The sequence below is a fragment of the Cetorhinus maximus genome, chromosome 9, assembly GCF_964194155.1.
Source record: "Cetorhinus maximus chromosome 9, sCetMax3.hap1.1, whole genome shotgun sequence".
Taxonomy (NCBI): Eukaryota; Metazoa; Chordata; class Chondrichthyes; order Lamniformes; family Cetorhinidae; genus Cetorhinus; species Cetorhinus maximus.
Window position 1 is genome coordinate 121,799,118 of NC_135887.1, and position 17,350 is coordinate 121,816,467.

Below are 17,350 nucleotides of genomic sequence, written 5' to 3' on the forward strand. Positions count from 1 at the left end.
TCTTTCCCGAACTCTTTCTCCTACCTTTAATCCTTTCCTCATACCATTTTACACATGCAATAGCTACTGTTTTATCTTGTTCAGGTTGTCTGGAGAGACTTGACAGTCCAATAAAGTATTCACATAACAGTTTTAAAACATAAATCAGGCATTGACATGTTTTGCGTCTTTATCTTCTTCTTAAACAACATTTTATTTTCTCAAAGTAACCCACTAGATTGTGTCAGACCCTTTTTTTTAGAATTAGCCCAGATTCATTAGCTTGGCCAAAAATTGGATTTCTGCCATACTTTGTCGAGGTCTTGAGCTTAACTTTATATTTTGGGAACAGACTGACAATTACAAAAAGCTTGCAGCATTTGAATTTGTGTCAATTGTTGTCAAACCTTTTAAAATAAAAACTCCCTTTTGAGAACTTTATCAGGGACCAAACTGTAATTTTTAAAAACTTTGTAAGAACTGTAATTTACACTATCAAAATTAAAACTATCTCTTTCTCATGTGTATTGATTTGTATCCAGATTAAAAGTCCCACATGTTTATCAACACATTCTTTATCTTAGATAGCATCCTAGTTATTCAAAAATAACCTGCTAAATTACACTGCGCTTTTCACATCTCAAGATTGTCCCAAATTCAAATAACAATGCTGTTGGAATGCAGATTTCCTTTCATATTTAATTCATCTCTTCAAAAGAAACCCCGTTTTATCCTTTGGAACCACCTAGACCGTGTGTTTATGTCTTTTGGTTTTCCTAGATTCCTTTTGAATTTCAGGTAATTTTTTTTTCCTTCAGAATTTTAGAATACCAACTTGTATGAGCTAATGTAACTCGTATGTATCAATCCCAATCAGCTTGGAAGCTGGTGATAAGGGTTACCCTCTACTAGTCTGCAAGGGGGTGGTACAAAGGTTGGTTCATCTCAAACAAAGGCAAACCCTGTTTTATCTTTACAATACCTTAAAATTGCAATTTTTGCCAGAAATCTCAACTCAAACCTTATACTCAAAACTTTGGAATGTTTGATTATACTTTTCCTTTAATCTAATATGGGGCTTTCAACTCTAAAGTGCTGAACTACACACACAAATGACAATTTAGGGAAGAAAACACATTAAAGCTCACATACAAATGCTTCCTTGCACACAAACAAACACATGTATAAAGGTATGTATTTGTATTCCTATAACATTGAACTTAACGACTTAAAACTCTCATACTCTAAAGAAAACTTCAAGTAACAATTGGGGGGGAATAAAAGAATCTTGGAGGCTCCACCTATAAGGACAATCAAACTGACTGATGCTCACATTTCCTCTGCTCCTGCCTGTTACTGCTCATTAACCCCCCTCGAGGTACCCCCTTCCTCTCTTCAGCACAAACAGCTCTTCTAACTTAGATCAATTCATTTTTTTTTTAAGCTACAGAAAATTTAGTTGGGGACCTTTCGGGTCCCAATAACCCTTCCACATTTTCTTGATTAATTTTGACTGTTGTTCCGCTATGAACCTCGTGATGGAGTCCACGGCTCCCCAGTGGAGTTCCATAGAACTTTCCTGTTTTCCTGATGGCATTCTATTCTTCTATTCCGTCTGTCTCTGCGCAGTTAGTTTGCGCGGCTCTGACAATTTAGTTACTTGCGGTCTACCTGTTTTCCCCAGGGGTCTGGCCTCTGCGCGGCTTCAACTATGGTTCTGTACCTACTGTGGCTAACTGAAGCCCACCAGTGCGGCTCCGCCTCCTCTCACAGTAGTGATCCGGCCTCCCTGCGTGGCTTTGGCACCGCTAGCCCGCCAGAGCGGCTCCGCCTTCTACCCCGGTGTCTCCTGTCCTGAGTCCTCCTCCCGATTCTTTTGATACTCGACCCGACCGTTCTCGGGTAGGCTTACTGCACTAACTACGGGTGGTAAATAAAGTATACTCACCCACTTTGCAGCACTGTCCCAAGGATCCGATCTGAGTATCCTGCCGACTATGCCAATTGTTGTGGTATTTTTGACAAATGACCCACAGGAGGCTCAGGTGCAGGTTATGATTATTTATTGGAGCAATTGCAAGGAGGGAACTGCCTCAAAGCAGCTTGAAGTAGCACTCTACTAAATTACAAGTATATAGCTTATTTATACATCACTGATCACATACAAGAACATTGTTCAGATCCCAATCTTGCCAGCATATAGGTTTATATTAAACAGATACCTCTGGTTCCAGGTACATACATCCCCCTTCACCCAGGCAGAGCCTTCTCCCCCTATCTAAGCTGGGACCACCTGTCTTTCCTTATCTGTTGAAGAGCACACTTAATCTATCTTGTTTTCATCCTCCAGCTCCAGTCTGGCTCCCAAGGCCTTCCTGGTGACTGCAGGCCCTAAGGGTGTGCAAGGTTCATCTGGTAACCCTTAATTGTTAATGCACTTGATGGCAATGGCTGCCTGGAGATTCTAAGTAATTCCCTTTCAATAAATTCTTACTGTATCCCCCCTTGAGATGCAACTCTAAATTCAGGGAACAAACCACCAATTCTCGAGTCTTTCCATTAAACTAATTGAAACATTTTATTAATTTATACAGGTTGAAATATATAGACATGGCCTCAAATTTTGACTATCATAACTTTTAACAAATTCCCAAACTAATCTCCATTAAGGCAACAGCAACCCATAGACTTGACCAAATACCAAGCAAAGCATTTTCACCTTACAAATTCAGAATGAGGTTCTTTTCACTGTGGAGCCAGTTGGAGGCTTGCAGCTGCCTTTGATCTCACATGGCCTCTCTTCTGCACACCCGAAAACTGTTGAAGTTATACCTACCACCACTGATTGAATTCAAATTCTCATTGTCTCACCAGTCTCTTTCAACTTTACTTTTTAACAATGAAACCCCTTTCATAGTACCAATTTTATTAATAATATAAACATTTTGCTTGGAAACTGCTAGATAGGTGTCAAGTTTTCATCCCACTTCTTGAATGCTCTATTCAAAAAAAATGTAAATGCACGCTATCTCTCTTACATTTAAAAACAGTGCATATCAAAGCACCCAGACTAGCTGGCTTTAATCCAATTAAGACACACCCGCAGACTAAACTTCTATTTTAAAAGAAAAATATTTTCCAACAGCTTCATGATATCCCCCTCCTTATCAGAAAATGAACCATTACAATCCTAAATCACGGCTTTATTTTAATAACCCATCTCATGCTATCTCCTATACTTATTACACTACTACATTACCAGATGCATGCATTAACATAATGATATATATATATATATATATATACACAAGTCCATGGTATCAACAGAAATCACTCCATTTCAGTGTCCAGTTTTTTTTTAAACGTCCCATTTTCCTTTAAGCTTCAAACTCTTGATAACGCATCTGCGAACAGATTTTTCTCTTCCAGCAATATGTATAATCCATAGATTAAATGGTTGTAATAATAGACTCCATATGAAAAGCCTTGCACTTTTGTCTTGAAATTTGTCCAAAAACTTCAAAGGAATATGGTCACTATAAAAGATTTTTCTGATGAATTGTTTCTAACATAACTTTCAAAATGCTGCAATGCTAACACCAAACTCAAAGTCTCTTTTTCGATCATTGAATATCTTCTCTGTTGTACATTTGGCTTCCATGAAAACCACCCTATCGGTTTTTCAATTCCAGTATCATCTTCTTGTAACAGTACAGCCCCAATGACTATGTCGCTTGCATCGACGGCCAACTTGAATTGCTTGGCATAATTGGGTACTGCCAAAACTGGTGTCATAGTTAATACAGTTTTCAAACTGTCGAATGACTTTTGACACTCCAGAGCCAATTGAAACTTTTTGTTCTTTTTAATAGTTCAGTCAGTGGAGCAACCATGCGGCTAAAATTTGGAACAAATTTCCGGTAAAACCCACTCATGCCCAGAAATCTCAAAACTGTTGTTTTGTTGTAGGCACTGGGAAATCCACGATAGCCTTGACTTTTGCATCTCTTGGAGACACCTTAACATGTCCAATGGTATGGGCTAGATACGTAACTTGTGCTTTTGCAAATTGACCTTTAGCCAAGTTCATCACCAAAGTAGCTTCTTGTAATCGAGTAAATAATTCTTCCAGATGCTGTAAATGCTTCTCCCACATCTGACTGAAAACAATTAGATCATCAATATAAACAGCACAATTGCATAGACCCGCAATTACTTTGTTTGTCAGTCTTTGAAATGTCGCAGGTGCATTCTTCATACCAGATGGCATGACTTTAAACTGATTTATTCCAGTTGGTGTTACAAAAGCTGATATCTCCTTTGCCCTCTCCGACAATGGTACCTGGCAATATCCTTTTAGCAAGTCAATCTTTGTGATAAATTTCGATTGTCCCACTTTATCAAGTCAATCCTCCAACCGTGGTATGGGATATGAATCTGTTTTTGTCACCGCATTCACCTTTCGATAGTTCACACACAGCCTTTGTTTCCATCTGGTTTCAGTACCAGTACAATAGGCAAACTCCTTCCTGTTACTGCAACTAAACTCAAATGATATCATTTTGAAGCATGAAATGAATTTTTTTGTACTTGTGATAACTTTGCCAGATTTAATCTATAAGGTTGTTGCCTTATTGAAGATAACATTTCTATACATGCATCATGTAAAGCTAAATGGGTCTTTCCCAACTTATTTCCACAAATAGATTTGTGTGACTGCAATAGCTTTTCCAAATCACTTTGACACTTTGATGGAAGGTAACTCAATATTTCATGTACATTTTCAAGCACCCCCTCATTATCCAATTTGATTAGAGGAAAATCAATTTCAGAGTCCCGCACTTCTACCTCTTTTTCATCATCCACCATTACTAACACTTTTTTGTTCCTCTTCCCTGTCAAAGTACTTTTTAAGCATATTTACATGACACACCCTCTGCTTTTTTCTATCTGGAGTATTTATTAAATAATTTACTTCATTCAATTTCTTTCCAATCCTGTAAGGCCCACTAAATCTTGCATTTAAGAAATCCCCTAATACTGGTAATAAAACTAGTACATTCTCTCCAGAAACAAAACTATGAATTGTAGCATTCTTACCTGCTTTCACTTTCATCACTTGCTGTGATATCTTTAAATATTCCCTAGCCAACTCACATGCTCTGTTCAATCTTTCCCTGAAATTTGACACGTAATCCAGGAGAGTAGTTTTCTGAATTTTGACCCACAAATTTCTCATGAATCAATTTCAGTGGTCCCCTTACCTCATGACCATAAACTAGCTCAGAAGGGCTAAAATCAGTCGGTGCATTAGGAGCTTCTCTGATAGCAAATAACAAAAATGGAATTCCTGTACCCAATCCTGTGCATAATTCTGACAGTATGCTCTTATCATAGTTTTTAAAGTTTGATGCCATCCTTCTAAAGCTCCTTGTGACTCTGGATGAAAGCTGTTGACTTAAACTGTTTTATCCCCAAGCTGTTTATTACTTCCTTAAACAACTGTGACATGAAATTTGACCCCTGATCTGATTGTATTTCCTTAGGTAAACCATATCTTGTAAAAAAAATTAATTAACCCCTCCACAATCTTCTTAGTTGTAATATTTCTTAAAGGTATCGCTTCAGGAAACCTAGTAGACACATCCATTATTGTTAATAAATACTGATTTCCACTTTTAGTCTTAGGAAGGGGTCCTACACAATCAATCATGATCCTGGTAAAAGGTTCTTCAAATGCTGGTATTGGGACTAAAGGCACCGGCTTAATCATTGCTTGTGGTTTTCCTGTTACTTGACATATATGACAGGTTCTACAGAATTTGACTACATCCCTATGCAATCCTGGCCAAAAAAAACCTCTGTATCTTTTCCCGTGTTTTCCTAATTCCTAAATGTCCTCCCATTAGAATTTCATGAGCAATCCTCAGAATCTCATTTCTTTAATCTAATAGGATAACAATCTGATGCACCTCCCTCCATCTTTCATTTGCTGATTCATAATCCAACCGCTACTTTCTCATTAATACATCCCCTCGAAGCTAACAACAGACCGGAATACATTTCACTTCGGTTTCTGAATAAGCTTTCTGGTATAACTGTTTTAATTGCAAATCATTTTTCTCTAACTCCACTAACCTCGTTGAGTTAAACACTTCAACTGAACTGTCCTGCATTCCTTCCTCCTGAACAATGTTATCAAATACAGTGCCAGCTAATTGGATTTCAACGCCTTCTTCTTGCCTTTGAACTGCCTGCTCATCTTGTTAATTTTGTTCTTCCTGATGGGCCTTTGGTCTTGTTATAACACAATCCGGAAACAATACAGGATGTTCCTTCTGTAGCACTTTTATTGAAAATACTTCTACAGGCTGCTCAACCACCACATACAACACCCACATTTGCGATCCACCTATATAATTATGCAGTATAAATTGAACCCATGCAATGGGCAATTTTTCCACCACTCTAACTATATCTTCACCTGTCTTCCATCTGCTCTTTAAATTTACTTTCCACAACTGAATAGATTTAGCATCTCCATGAACCCCACTTATTATTACCTTCTCCTGCAACACTTGCTCTGAACAACAAATATCACTATTAACAACATTAAGGATTGACTAGCCCCTGTATCTCTTAAAATATTAAGATCTTTACCTACTCCACCCTGTACACATGGAAAGACTTTCCCTTCACATACAAAATCTTTAAACTTTTCTGCAACCTACTCTGCAGAATTCTCTTGAGTAAACTATGAACACTTCTTTACCTTTCACTAATTCTCCCTGTTTCACCTGTACACAAACCACTGGTTTCTCCTGTGCCTGGACCTCAGAACCCACAGTAATTTTACTTCCAGAGCTTTTCTGTACCCCACTAATTCCTACAGATTTTTCCTGCAACCTCCAACACACTGACTTTGTGTGCCCCACTTTATTACAATGAAAACACCTCAACTTTCAAATGTCAGTTCTACCTTCAGCACCTTTCTTTTTATTCTGAGAAAAAACTTCCTGGGAACTTGCAGCTACTCCTTCTCTTCCCTGACTACATACATTCCTTTCACCTTCCCACGTTCTATCCTTTTCCAATTTGAAAGGGTGACGGAAAAAAGATTTAGCTCGATGAGCTTACTCATAATCATCAGCTATCTCTGCTGCTTGTCTTACAGAATCAACCTTCTGTTCCTCACATGAATTCTCACTACCGAAGGATTGAATCTTTAAATTCTTCCAAAAGAATGACTTCCCTAAGAGCTGCATTTTATTTTTAATGCCCGCATCTGCCGGTCAAAATTACTTTGTTTTACTCTTTCAAGCTCAATATAAATTTGCCTAGGCTGATTTCTCATATTCCTAAATCTCTGCCTTTATGCTTCAGGAACCAACTCATATGCACTCAAAATAGCTTTTTTCACCACATCATAACTCACCAACATTTCTTCTGAAAGCAAAGCATATACCTCAAGCCCCCTACCTACCAACTTAGACTGTAATAACAATGTCCAATTTTCCTGTGGCCATTTCATCTGTTTAGCTAGCTTCTCAAATGAAATAAAAAATGCTTCAATTTCTTTTAGCTTGGCCAAATTTAAACATATCCCCACTGGGTTATACTCTGGGGATAAATCCTTCCTCACCTACTGACATCTCTTTCCTAACTGCCAACATTTTCATTTGGAATCCTCTTTTTCCCTCTCTTTCTCTTTTCTCCTTCTTCATCTTTGCAATTTCTAATTCCCTTTTAATAGCCATTTCTCTGTCCTTTGCTTCTAATTCAAGCTTTCTCATTTGCAACTGAAGTCTCACTACCTCCAGTTGTGACTCATTAGTGTCAGGTTTCACTTCCAATTGTAGATGCTGTGCTATACTTTTAACTATATCAGATTTCCTAGCCCCTGCAGGTAACCCCAATTGTAACTTATCCGCTAACTCTGTTAATTTACTTTCGGTTATTTTCTCCAACCCAATCAAAGTTATCTGTTCTACTTTCAGACAAGTTTTAGCAATTGCCAAAGCCATCTTGCAGTCTTACCACTTCTAAAATACCTCACCAACTCCTGAATTCAAAGAGCCTCTCATATTCGTAAGCTTTACGATTCACCAATTCCCAACCATTCAAGGAATTAGAAATACAAGTGATCCCGGACGAGCCCCCAATTGTTATTGCCTTTGCAGTTGGTAAAGTGGAGTTGTTTAAAATTCCCAGAGGGAAACTTTAAACAACTGTCATAACCTGTAATTTTAAGTGTTATGTTTGAGATGCAACTCTAAATTCAGGAATCAGACCACGAATTCTCGAGGCTTTACATTAAACTAAATGAAACATTTTATTAATTTTCACAGGTTAAAATATATACACATGGCTTCAAATTACTACTATCATAGCTTTTAACAAATTCCCAAACTAATCTCCATTAAGGCAACAGCAACCCATAGACTTGACCAAATACCAAGCAAAGCATTTTCACCTTACGAATTCAGAATGAGGTTCTTTTCACTGTGGAGCCAGTTGGAGGCTTGCAGCTGCCTTTTGATTTCACACCCGAAAACTGCTCAAGTTATACCTACCACCACTGATTGAGTTCAAATTCTCATTGTCTCACCAGTCTCTTTGAACTTCATCTTTTACAGAAATCATTGCCACAGAAGGCTGTGGGGGCCAGGTCATTGAGTGTATTTAAGACCGAGATAGATAGGTTCTTGATTGGTAAGGGGATCAAAGGTTACGGGGAGAAGGCGGGAGAATGGGGTTGAGAAACTTATCAGCCATGATTGAATGGCGGAGCAGACTCGATGGGCCGAATGGCCTAATTTCTGCTCCTATGTCTTATGATCTTATGGTCTTAACAATGAAACCCCTTTCATAGTACCAATTTTATTAGTAATATAAACATGTTGCTTGGTATCTGCTAGCTAGGCGTCAGGTTTTCACCCTACTTCTTGAATGCTCTATTCAAAAAAATGCAAATGCACGCTATCTCTCTTACATGTCAAAACTAGTACATATCAAAGTACCCAGACTAGCTGGCTTTAATCCAATTGAGACACACCCACAGACTAAACTTCTATTTTAAAAGAAAAATATTTACCACACATGAATAGCTACATGACGTTTACTTGCCGCAGGGTTCCTAGCCTCTGACCTGCTCTTGTTGCCACAGTATTTATATACTTAGTCCAGTTCAGTTTCTGGTCAATGGTAACCCCCAGGATGTTGACAGTGGAGAATTCAGTGATGGTAATGCCACTGAACATCAAGGGGCGATGGTTGGATTCTCTCTTGTTGGAGATGGCCATTGCCTGGCACTTGTGTGGCGTGAATGTTACTTACCACTTGTCAGCCCAAGCCTGGATATTGCCCAGGTCTTGCTGCATTTGGACATGGACTGCTTCATTATCTAAGGAGTCATGAATGGTGCTGAACATCATGCAATCATCAGTGAACATCCCCACTTCTGACCTTATGATGGAAGGAAGGTCATTGATGAAGCAGCTAGAGATGGTTGGGCCGAGGACGCTATTCTGAGAAACTTGAACCAATTAACCTCTAGCTTAAAAGTAAAAGTTCTATCCACTGAACCATTGCCCACACTTAAAATAACGCATGGTGACGTCGGGCATGCGTCCCAATGTCACCGCACGTCATTCTGATCTTCAGATCGGTGGGCGTGCACCAGAGTCAGCTGGGCGCCCACGGAACTGTCAAAGGCCTATTAAGGCCATTTAAATACCAATTTTAATAATTAACAGGGCTGCCCGTCCAACCTTAAGGTTGGCGGGCAGACGAAGAGCCCAGGCGGCCTTTGCATTTTTCATGGAACCTCATCCACGGGTGGGATGAGGTTTCATGAAGGATTTATAAATGTAATAAAATTTTTTATTAAAATTCATTGACATGTCCCGGCTCATTTGGCACTGTCCCATGAGGGGACATGTCCGAATATTTCTTTTCCTTTACTTTGATTTTGAAAAATTGAAATAATCTCTGAAATAATTTCTGCGTTCTTTCGCGCGCATGCTCCGACTCTCCATCCTCCCCCCGCCCGCACAGGGAGCGCTCAGCGCTTCTGGATGCGCATCACACTGGGCGGGCCCAGCCCACATGAAGTGGAGAAAGTTCTCCCCCATGTTTGACACCTAACAGTGCTGCTCCAGTAAGACCCAAAGTCTAATTCAGGACGTATGAAAGTAAGAAACATTTTTACTGATCAAGTCAGTAGCTTCAAAAAGAAAAGAAATTATCAGAGAGGGAAGAATATATACATAAACAGGAAAGTATTTAGATTTTAAACAAAATCTGTAAATCCATCGTGGGAGATGAAGCTTAAGTAAGTGGGGTTAAGGAATTTTATGGAGGGGTGTGAAAATAATTAACTAATTTTTGTCGAGTGGTAGGTAAATAATATTCTAGATATACATTGAATATAGAATTCTAGACTTCTAGATTTTTCTATTATTCTAGAATTGACTATTCAGCACACTCCTGGTTGGCCTCCCCTATTCCACCCTCCATAGCTTGAGGTCATCCAATCCTCTGCTGCCCATCTCCTAACGCAAAAGTCCTGTTCCCCTACCACCCCTGTGTTCACTGATTTGCATTGGTCATGGTCAAGCAACACCTCAGTTTTAAAATTCTCATCGTTTTCAAATCCCTCTGTGGCCTCACCCTTTCCCTATCTCAGTTAAGTCCAGCAGTTCCACAATGCTCCAGGATATCTGTGCCCCTCTAATTATGGCCTCTCGAGCATTGCTGATTTTAATCTCTCCACTATTGGCAGACATGCCATCAGATGCCTCGGCCCTAAGTTCTGGAGTTCCCTCCCTAAACCTCTTCCTCTCCCTACCCCACTTTCCTCCTTTTTGACACTACTTCAAACCTATTTTTTAACTAAACCCTTGACCATTTGCTCTAAAACTCCTTATTGGCTCTGCATCAAATTTTGTTTTATAATGCTCCTGTGAAGTGTCTAGTGACATTTTATTATGTTAAAGGTCCATATAAATGCAAGCTATTGTCATTTAATATCCGTGAAGTGTGCAATACTTTTAGCCCATGTTGACCTTCAATACATTTCCTGTATTACAGCAATGATTAAACTGCTGACACAATGGGGTGGATCTTGACATTGTCCAGTGGTGTAAACTGTGTGATAGAAAATCACTGGCCCATTGCTCATCTGTCCTTGTGGATATTTTCATTGAAGACAATGGATAGAATTAAATGAGCTGACAACTGGATATCACCTGTTTTACACAATCACCATCGACCCCATTTAGTTTGCAGTCAGTTACTAGCGCTGCAGGTCCAACAGTATACCTGAGAAACACCATGGGAAAGCGGCTAGTCTTCATCACTTCTGTTCCATGTTCTATGTGGGTAAATCCTGCCCACGTTCTGCTTTTAGCAGTAGCACTAACATCATTGAGGCAATGAATCTTTTTTGAGCACTATTAATGGACTGAAAGGTTAGCTTTAAAAAAACAGTTAAAGAAATAAAATCCACACACTGACAGCAAAAATAAAAAGGTCTGATTGAATTATTCAACAACTGGTTCTTCAATTTTCACTGACATTTGCAGGTCTGTAAAAACTCATCTTCAGTGTTTTATGAGAAAGGATTGCAAAGCCTTTGTGCTCAGAAAGAAAGGAATTTTAACATGAGTGAGTGGGTGGGGATTGTTTGAGGGTGGGGGAGTGGTTAAATGGGCAAAACTTCCAAGTGCGGGACAAGGGGTGGGCAGCCAAATCACTCACAGGGGTAGATTGACATTTTAAATATGTTAATGCAGCTAGAAACCCTGCATTTACCAGTTTTGTGGGTTTAATTGTGGACTTTTGGGTATTCCAAGCCTCTGTAGACTTGGCAGCACCAGCAGGGTAAGTACAGCCTTTACATAGCACTCATTGTGGGCCAGGAGGAGCAGCATTGCTTCCTCCCAGCCCCCTTCCAAGCAGCCCAACCATCAGACCCATCACGTTCCCCCCCGCCAACAACATACAACCCACCCATTCTCCCCGACCTGTTATGGTAAACATCCAAAGTTCTCCTTGCTGTTTTAACAAACACCAATCCCCATTAGGAGTTGAGCATGTATTCGAAACTGACATCTCACTGCTGCCTTGTTGCAGATGTTAGACGTGCCTTTTATGATGCAGGAAGTTCTCCCGGTGCCCTGACAAGGATTCCTCACTTTAATTATACCACTGTGTCAGCTGTAGCTTCGTGGATGGCACTTCTGCATTTGAGTCAGAATGTAGCAGGTTTAAGTCCTACACCAGAGACTCGCACACAAGATCAAGGCAAGCAATCCTGAGGGAGTGATAGCTCTTTGAGGTGCCATCTTTCGTTAAGCTGAGGCCTCATCTCCCCTCTTAGGTAGACATAAAAATTCCACTGCAATCTCTCAAAGTGGAACAGGGGACTTCCGGCCCCTGGACAATATTACCCTCAAACAACACTTAAAAGCAAAATATCTGGTGATTATCATATTGTTGCTTGTAGAACTTGCTGTATGAAAATTTACTGCTGGATTTACATTGCAACAGTGACTCCACCTCAAAGAAGTACTGCATTGGCTGTGGAGACATTTGAGAAATTGTTAAGTGCACTATTTGATAGTTTTTACTGGTTATTCATCTTACTTGCTGTCTCTTGAACCTCAATGTGTACAAATTGGTTACCATGCTTATCTACAAAATAACAATGGCTACACTTTAATAGTAATCTATTGAAATGAGGAACTTTAGAACCTCATGGAGACGTGTTGAGGTACGATATAAATGCAAGCTGTCTCCGTCTTTGCCTGGCCTACCAGGTCTTTTCAAGCTTTTTAAAAAATTTTTCTTTCTTGTGTTTACGCAAGAATGTTTGAACATTATTAATTTCCACGTTTACGTTGCGCAGAAAAAAAATCAGGTGCACAATAGTGTCTGTGCCCTGAATATTCCTCCTCTAAATGAAGAGCATCTTTTCAGCAGTGGTAATGCCTGATCATAGGTTAGTACATTTATTAAAGGTGCTTTCACATAGTGTGTTGTGTTAATCATAAGCCAACAATCCCTCTGACCATTATGGAGTGAATTTCCTGACTGGCACAATTTCCAAATAAATGCCTAATATCCACATATTTTAAAATATGGATATTCACATTTCAAAATAAACAGAATCAGGACTGCATTGCAGGGAGCAGAAGGTGATTTAGTAAATTCACATTAAGCATTTTTATGAGAACAACAGTTGCTCAATACAATTTCATGTGTAACAACATGTGAAAGTGCTTCCAAATCTTTCTAGACCAATTTACAGAGTTTCTCCCCTATAATGACTGTACAGAGCCAGGTCTGTACCTGAGCTGACTATCTCCTTCTGTGGTTTTGATGTACTATTTGGGCAAAAGACTTGTGCATATGCAGATAATTTCTGGGCAAAGTTCATGTAAATAAATTGATGGATTTTTATTCATTATTAAAAACCACCCCCTTCAATTAGTATTTTTTAAAAAGCAAATGCAATTAACATCTAAATTTCAAATGTGCAGCATAAATAAGCAGTGAACATTTGTAGTCATCATGCGTTGCTCTAAAAATTGAACTGGAATTTATAAAGCCATTTGGGAAAGTATGGTGAGGAGATCACACAGTGGCTGCAAAGGGATATAGACTGGCTAAGTGATTGAGTGTAATGTGGGGAAATGTGAAATTATTCATTTTGGTAGGAAGAATGGCAAAGCAGAATATCTTTTAAAAGGTGAGAGACTATTAACTTCCCATATTCAGATTCGGGGGTACTTGTACACAAATCACAGAGAGTTGACATACAGGTACAACAAGCAGTTAGGAAAGGAAATGGTATATTAGCCTTTGGCTGGGATTTTCCAGTCCCACCGTGGTGGGGACCCGCTGTGGGGGTTGCAGCCGACCGGCCAAAAGTCCATTGACTCTCGGTGGGACGGAAAGATCCCGGCGGCATGCAGTGCCGGAAAATCCCAGCCTTTATGGCAAGGGGCTTGCGGAATAACATCATGGCAATCTTGCAGCAATTATATAGGGATTTGGTGAAACCATACCTCGGATACTCTGCAGCTTTGCTCTCTGTATCTAAGAAAGGATATAATTGCCTTAGGGGAATTGCAACAAAGCTTCACTAGATTGATCCCTGGGCTGAGGGTTTCATCATTTAGGGAGAGATTGAGTAGAATAGACCTCTGTTTTCTGGAGTTTAGAATGTGAGGTGATCTCATTGAAACATATAACATTTTTCGAGGACTTGACATGTAACATTTTTACAGGTAGACGCTGAGAGTTTGTTTCCTCTGACTAGAAAGTCCAGAACTAGGGGCCATAGTCATGAGACAAGGGGTAGGTCATTTAACACAGATCAAGAGAAATGTTTTCATATCAAGGGCTGGGAATCTTTGGAATCCTCTACCCCATACTGCTATGTCTGCCAAGTCAAAGGGTATATTCAGCACTCAGATCAGAAGATTTTTAGACACTAAGGGAATCGAGGAATATGAGGATAGGATGGGAAAGGTGAGTTGATGTCTTAATCTTGTCGAATGGTGGAGCAGGTTTGAGACGATCATATGGGCTACTCCTGCTCCTATTTCTTATGTTACATTCTGACACAACTTTTGTTAGAAGTGCAATTTTTTCTAAAAGGATCAACTAATCATTTCCCTTTTTTTATTTCTTGGTGTACCAGTTCTGAGTATTGGAGAGGGCGGATTCTGGGAAGGCAGTGCTCGAGGCCGAGTTGGATGGTTCCCCGCTGAATGTGTGGAGGAAATTCCAGCAAATGAAACCAGACCAGGTAAGGACTCAAATGAAAGGATGATGGAAAGTTGGCTGGTGAAGCTTTGACACTGTGGTTTGCTGCAGTTCACTTGAGTGTAACAAACATATGGTGGAGCGAGTTAACCTTTGGACTTTTTTTTAACCTTGGTTCTCCTAGTATTAATATCACAATGTATCATTGTAAACGTTGGATCCTTTGAGGTGTCTTCACTGATAAACATGATTGATTTGCTAACCCAGACCAGCACACCTTTGTAGCTGGCAGGCAAATGTGTAGTGATGGGAGGCAGGTAGCAATTAATAAATCAAGAAATAACAGTGTGAACAGACAAAGTAAAAAAAAAAAAATCTGTTCTTTTAAGACATCACAGGCTCCACTTTTTTTTGCTGCACAGAACTGCAATGGCAAATGTAGCTTCACCGTGCCCCAACCCCAAGTCATGTTCGAATCTGTATTTGGTGCAGCTAGCCCCGACCTCCTTCCATCGATAGCTGGATGAGAATCCTTGAGGCTGATTTTCCTAACCATTGACCCCAGGTACTTCCCATTCCCTAGCTGCAAATTGAGGGGAGCGAAGGAATACTTATTAATGTCGGTGTCCACCCATATACGGTGCTGCAAGATTTCCAGGGTTTCCCTCAAAATGGGAGGTGAGAGGGACGGGTAATGTGAATGAGGCAGGAAGTGAAGTTCCTGGGACTCTTGAGTCTTGTTCATAGTTGCAGTCATATGCACCATAATGGGGATAAGTGACCTCTTTTATTGGGATTCCCTGATCGATCTTTAGGATTTATTGGGATTCCCTCATGGATCTTCAGGATCAACTTCTTCTTTTGGAAGGCATTCAGAAGGACATTACCTTCATCTCTCTTGAGCCTTTTGCACTCCGATTTGTCCCACTGTGCAGCACCCAGTATCTGAGGTGCAAAAATCTCTTCCAGTCAAATATTAGGAAGGCCAAAGTCATTGTCTTTGGTCCCCACCATGAACCATCCTCCTCCTTGGCAATTGTGCCAAGCTGAATCAGTCTGTTTGCAACCTCAGCACCCTATTTGACCCTGAGCTGATCTTCCGACCCTATATCCTCACCATATCACCAAGACTGATTACTTCAATCTCTGCAGAATCGCCCGACTCCATACCCTGCCTCAGCTTATCTCCTGATGAAAGCCTCAACCATACCCTTGTTACCTCAGCTGGACTATTCTAAGGCTATCTTGACTGACCTCCCAGCCTCCACCCTCCATACACTTCAGCTCATTCAACTCCTCTGCCCATATCCTGACACACACCAAGACCCATTCACCCATCACCCCTGTGCTTGTTGACTCATGGTTTTGCAACGTCACAAATTTAGAATTCACCTTTTTGTATTTCCCAGTGACCTCACCCCTCCCTATCTCTATGAGCCCCTCCAGTCCTATAATACTCTTTGCATTCTTTTAATTCTGGCCTCTTCTATATTCCTGATTTCCTTTGTCTCATTATTGGTGGCCATACTATCGGTTGCTTAGACACTAAGTGCTGGAATTCTCGCCCTGAACCTCTCCACCTCTTTACCTCACTCTCCTCCTTTAAGACACCCCTTAAAGCCTACCTCTTTAACTAAGCTTTTGGTTCTGTGACTCGGTGTCAAATTTTGGATCCTATGGGATGCCTTTGGATGTTTTCTACATTGAAGGTGCTATATAAATGCAGGTTTTCATTGTTGTTAGGCCTTCAACAGTGGCTGGGTTTCCACCCCTGATTCTGGGCATACGTTCTCGTCACAGGGTAGGCATGTGCCTGGAGATCATCAGGCCCGTGTTTTCTTTTATTCATTCAGGGGATGCGGGCTTTGCTGGCTGGGCCAGCATTTATTGCCCATCCCTAGTTGCCTTTGAGAAGGTGGTGGTGAGTTGCCTTCTTGAACCACTGCAGTCCATGTGGTGTGGGTACACCCACAATGCTGTTAGGAAGGGAGCTCCAGGATTTTGACCTACCGACAGTGAAGGAACGGGCGATATGTGCTAATGACCTGACTATGTGCTAATGATGTGCGCTAATGACCTGACCCCGATAGACAGGTTCATAGGAACATTCAGTGAGATTATGGCTGATCTTCCACCTCGGCTTCAGCTCCTGCCCTATCCCAATATCTCCTGATTTCTCTAGTGCCCAAAAATCTAGCGATCTAAGTCTTCAAAACACTCAGTGACTGAGCAGCCTCAGTTCTTTGGGGTGAGATTATGTCAGGCACTTGGGAGCTAGTCATCAAGGTCTAGGGAAGGGGGAGATAAAACATGAACAACAAAAGATGGAAATGCTCTGCAGCTCAGGCAGCACTCAGGGAGAAACATCTGTTTGTGATTCAGATCTTAACCCTTCCCTCAGTGGGAGGAGAGGATCACTGTGTCAACAGTCTAATTACCTTCTGTCCTTGTTCATGGTATGATAAAAATAGATTCTGATAAACTGTCAGAATAAAATATATTAGTAAGTACAGAATAAAAATGAGAGAAATTTCTTGAAGGCATAAACAAAACCAGGTCATCCAGGTGAACTGCTCAGTAAAAGAATTTCATTTCC

At 40.4% G+C, this 17,350-nt stretch overlaps 1 protein-coding gene across 4 annotated transcripts in view; it reads left to right on the forward strand.

Annotated features, from left to right (window-relative positions):
- shank2b (SH3 and multiple ankyrin repeat domains 2b) overlaps positions 1-17,350 on the forward strand; it is a 1,028,817-nt gene that overhangs the window by 516,184 nt on the left and 495,283 nt on the right. For all 4 annotated transcript variants that reach the window (XM_078549478.1, XM_078549479.1, XM_078549480.1 and 1 more), the window contains one exon: positions 14,690-14,797. In XM_078549478.1, coding sequence (XP_078405604.1) covers positions 14,690-14,797 — 108 coding nt within the window. The remainder of the gene's footprint in view (positions 1-14,689; positions 14,798-17,350) is intronic.